This window comes from Myotis brandtii, unplaced genomic scaffold (assembly GCF_000412655.1).
Source record: "Myotis brandtii unplaced genomic scaffold, ASM41265v1 scaffold165, whole genome shotgun sequence".
Taxonomy (NCBI): Eukaryota; Metazoa; Chordata; class Mammalia; order Chiroptera; family Vespertilionidae; genus Myotis; species Myotis brandtii.
This window is the reverse complement of record NW_005356042.1, coordinates 16,453,802-16,458,535: the sequence shown is the minus strand read 5'-3', so window position 1 is coordinate 16,458,535 and position 4,734 is coordinate 16,453,802. Positions and strand designations below refer to the sequence as shown.

Below are 4,734 nucleotides of genomic sequence, written 5' to 3'. Positions count from 1 at the left end.
CCCCAGGGGTTCGCCCGCGGAGCCTGCGCGCACCCGGGCTCCCTGCGCCCCAGACCTTCACACCATGAATGAGGTCTGGCTCCTGGGGTGCCTCTGTGGACCTTTAGCAGGTCCGGGTCTCTCCGGCCTCCGCCCCCTACCACCACCCTGGCCCCCCCATACCTCAGAGGCTGGCCTTGAAGCCCCGTCCATGCTGTCACCACCAAAGCGGGGGAAAATAATAAAGCGGAGAACCGTTAACTCCTTCCCCACCGGCCTCGGCCTCTGTGCCGACCCTGCCACTGTCACCCCCCCCCCCGGACCCGAACCCCCAAAACAAGCTTTAGAACTCCAGGGTTCCCAGGCTGAGTGTCCCTGCATACCGAGGCCTCTGTCCTTACCGTGGGAGGAGGAGCGGAGAAGGTTGGGATTGGCAGAGCAACCCCAAGGGAGGGCCTTCCCTACCCTGCTTCCACCGGGGCCTCAGCCCCAGCCCCTCCCCAGGATTGCCCAAGGTCAGGCTGGAGCAGGCACCCGCTCCGGGCCCACCATTGGCTCACCAGGCGGGGAAACTGAGGCCGGGGAATGACTCAAGGTCATTCAGGAGACGGCTCGACACTGCCCCTGACCTCACCCCTCTTTGTCCATCTAGGAGGCCAGGGGCATCCTTCCTCCAAGAGGCCGGGTGGCAGGGCTGGCTCCAGTGGCGGGATGGGGCCAGGAGCTCTTCCCGCCCTTCTCCTTTGGGGTGGGGGAGGAGAAAGAACTGGGTTCCCACGGGAACTCTGAGAGCCCCCACCCTCCCAGCCTTTCACACTTCTAAGCACACCACACAACCCAGGTGACATCACAGGCCCAGGAGGAAACACCACTCACGGAGGTGCAACCTGCCCCGGCTGTGCTCAGGCAGGCCCTCCGGAGGTGGGGGTGACAGGCATGCCAGAGACCTGCTCCCCACAAGAGGCCTGAAGCCCCCTGGCCGGGGACCACGGGCAGGCAGCATGGAGGTGCCCCCACCCCCATATGGGGTGCTTCCCCTAAGACCGTCTACCTCGCCCTTCTGGCCCGGAAGAGTGCTGGCCTCTGTCTGCCTTCAGCAGCTCCTCCTGCCCTGTGGGCATCACAGCCCTGGCACCAGGGTCTCCTTCTGGGACCGGGCAGCCCGGACCACCCTCCCCCCCAGCCACTCCCAGGGCCAGCACCCTCCTCCTGCCGGCAGCCTCTCCAAAACACTGCAGAGAGCAGCAGCTCTTGCTCCGAGAAGAGCGGTAGGACTGCCTCTCTCCCTCTCCCTCTCCAGGGTATTTGCAAGGAACTTGAGGACAAGACAGAAGCAAACGGGCCCAGGTTATAGCTAGAGATTCAGGCAGGATTTTCTGACGTGGAGGCAAAACGGGAGAGGTTTCACCTGGGGCGATGCCAAGCACAGATATTCCCCTGCCTGTGACACATGCATATGTTCCGGCCAGGGACAGAGCAGGGGACTGGGCCACCTGGAGGCCCATCACCTGGCTTTAGGGGACAGCTTCTGACTCTTCCACAGAGGGCGGCCATGTCAAGAGACTGACCTTGCCCCATGAGGCTTCTCCACTGGCCCCACAACAGCCCACCCTGGCCCTTCTGAAGGCCCACACCTTGGCTTGAGGGCTGGAAGGAAGGGCTCCCCAAGCTGTACCTGGAGCTGGAAGGGTGTGGAGGCGGGCACCCACTCAAGGGTGGGGAGGGGGCCCTCAGGAGCTTTCCCCGCTTGCTGTGCCTCATTGGACTCAGCTCAGATGCCCACTTGGTGCCAGGAAGCCCACTGAAGCCCAGAGGGGGGCAGGGACTTGCCTAAAATGGCAGGACTGGGCTCAGTACCTGGGCTCTGCTCAGTCCCCACCTGCCCGGGCAGCACCTTCAGCCGAGTGCATGAGGCCTCCTCCCAGCACTGGCCCATCCAGAAAACGGGGTCGTAACTTTTGCCTGCCCTCTCAGGAGTGGTGAGTGTCACCCAGACCAGAGGCCCTGGCTGGGCTCCTGGCGGGGAGGCAGGGATCCCATGTCCCCGTTAGCCAGCATTCCCTGAGCACTTACTAGGTGTTGGCGCATGCTAAGTGCTTTCCAGGCAGTCTCTCCAACCATGTCAAACTCGCGGCCGGACGGGCTGTGCCTCGTTCAAAATAAACGAGGCAAGTTTGACATGCTTGCTCTACACTTTGCTCTACACTGACCCCCAAAGGAGGTATACTTCCCATCCTGATCTTACAGGTGAGGAGGCTGAGGCTCAGAGAGGGGTCCCTGGCCCAGGGTCACCCGGAAAACCCTCTCTCGGGGGTTGTAGCCTGGGTCGCTCACCTGCACAGCCAACCCTAGGACCACGTCCAGCACCCAGAAAGAGTCTCTGAGGGCCAGGGTCCCCGGCAGCCTCCTCATGGGTCTCATCCCTCCCACTTGGACACCTCTGGTGACCAGCACGTCACCTTCCCCTTCCTGAGTAGCCGCCCACTGTGCTGGAGGCAGAGCGGGGGGTCTCTCCCGTCCCTGCAGTCCCTGCCCTCTCCCCACCCTGATGCCCAGATACTCATCTCCCCGCAGCCTCGACCTTGACCACAGCGACCGTCAGACAGGGATCGGATCCTGACTGCCACTCGGCAGCCTCGGTCCAGCCTAACCTTCATCCCTTGAGCCTCTCATCTCTAGAATGGGGGCGGTCAGTATTCATTTCACAGGGCCGGTGGGAGGGTTCGATGCGATCCCACGGTGACAGGGCTCAGTGCACCGCAAGCACGCGGTCACACTCACTAGTGAGAACATCCCAGCGTCTTAGAGCCTGCAGCCAGGCTCGGGCCCGGGGAAGCCTGAGGACATGCTCCTGGGGCACTGGCTGCTCCGGCCCCTCAGATCCTCATCTCGGGGTCCTTTATGAATTACCAGTGGGGTGGAGTCCTCGGTCCAGCTGCTGAGGAGGAGCTGGGCCTGGCCTCCCCACGCCCCGTCTTGTCCCCTCTGCACGCGAGAGCGAGGCTGGGAAGGTCCGAGGTGGAGTGAGCCTGGCTGGGTCGAAGCTATTGGGATGGGCCTCGGCCCTGTAGGGAGGACAGACTTTTCTCTGCCGGTTTCAACTAGTCCCTTGCTCTCTCGGGCTGCCCAGGGGCTGCTGCGGGGCCTGTAGAGGTTTCCTGGCGGCCAGGACGGCTGCCTCTGGACCGCTGCACTCCCCCCCCCCCCCCCACACACACACACACACCACCACCTCCTCTCATCGTCTTTCTCCCTGGAGGTCTCATCTCAGCAAGGCTTCGTTCGGGGCTGGAGGGGTGCAGATGGTAGGGGTGCCACCCTTCAGAAGACCCCTGGGGGTGCCAAGGGGAGGGTCAGCTCCTCAGGCCTGCCAGGGAGGACCCTTTCCCCTGAGCTGTGCCCAGTGGTGACAGCCCACCCACAGCCTCCCCCTCCCCCTCCAGCTCCAGCCTGTGTGAACTTCTCAAATATTTGCTTTCCCTGGGCACTGGTTGGGCTGGGCTGGGCAGGGAGGGAGTTTCTGAGGCTCCCAGAGGCCGCCCTGTCTCCTGTCCACCCCTGCAGGCTGTCCTCGGTGAAGAGGCCATTTCAGAGCTGCCCCTGGGGTCCCGGCCCAGCAAAGCCTCCCTGGGAGCCGGGGCAGTGTCTCTGCCTTCCCTTTTTCCTTGGGATCAGCCACAGCGCCTCATCCCACACGGAAGGGAGGGTTGGAGAGACCCTCGGGGCTGGGGCTCTGCTGGGCCAGGACCCAGCGGCCATGGGAAGGCACGTCAGCCGGAAGAGCCCCTTGATTAGACTGGACAGCTCAGTCGCCAGGAGCCTGGCCTCCCTACTGGGAACCCCCCCCCCCAACTTGGAGCTTTGGGCCAGGCTGGGATAAAGGCCACACTGTGTCCCCAGGAGGGGAGGGAGGGGAGCCAGGGTGGAGAAAGGTGGCTCTGTTGGCCGCACAAGGCCCCATTCAGCCCAGGGCCTGGCTGTCCCGGCCAGGCTGGCCGGGCCCTGCGGCTGCCTCACCCTCCCCGGGCCTGGGAGCCACTGCTGCTGGCCGGGTGGGTGCTGGCCGGGCTGGCAGCAGCTTCCAGGGCACAGAGTAGCGCCCTCAGGGGCCCCAATAGAGACCTGGAGTGCCTGGAGCCCTGCCCCCCTACACGGTGCCTCTGTCCGGTGCCATGGGGAGCAGCCAGGGCCACGTCCGGGGCAACATGGTGCCCTCATGGGGCTCAACCCCAACCCCCTGCCAGGCCCGGGGGAGCCCCGAGGACACAGGACCTGCCATCTACTGCTTTCACCTTCCTGAGGGAGGATGTGACTGTAGGCAGGAGGCCCAACTTCCTGATTGTCAGGGAGGAGGGAGGCACAGAGGCATCGGTTCCAGGGCCAGGCTTCCTCCTGCTCCGGGCTCTGTCCTGGGTCCTCTGTCCCGCCAGGGGCCCAAGAGCCTCCCTCTCCCGGGGCAGGGAGCCCTGCAGCCCTGTGGCGTCTCACTGCCTCCCCATCTCCTCCCCAGAGCTCCTACCCCATCTGGGAGGACTTCAACTCCAAGGCCACGAAGCTGCACTCCCAGCTAAGGTGAGGCTGCTGAGGGCGCCCGACTGGGGGAGGGGCCGGGGGAAGTGAGGACACCTCACAGCAGACCCTCCACTGTCCATCTCCCCAGGACCACTGTGCTGGCTGCTGTGGCCTTCCTGGACGCCTTCCAGAAAGTGGCCGATATGGCCACCAACACCCGAGGTGGGGAGGGGCACGGCTGGG

The 4,734-nt window shown here is 64.6% G+C and overlaps 1 protein-coding gene across 1 annotated transcript in view; it reads left to right on the top strand.

The window, feature by feature from the left end:
* Positions 1–980: 980 nt before the first annotated feature.
* Positions 981–4,734, top strand: part of MTSS1L (metastasis suppressor 1-like) — a 13,911-nt gene continuing 10,157 nt past the window's right edge. Inside the window, exons 1-4 of the mRNA XM_005862717.1 lie at positions 981–986; positions 3,775–4,293; positions 4,490–4,551; positions 4,640–4,713. Of these exons, the coding sequence (XP_005862779.1) occupies positions 981–986; positions 3,775–4,293; positions 4,490–4,551; positions 4,640–4,713 (661 nt within the window). The remainder of the gene's footprint in view (positions 987–3,774; positions 4,294–4,489; positions 4,552–4,639; positions 4,714–4,734) is intronic.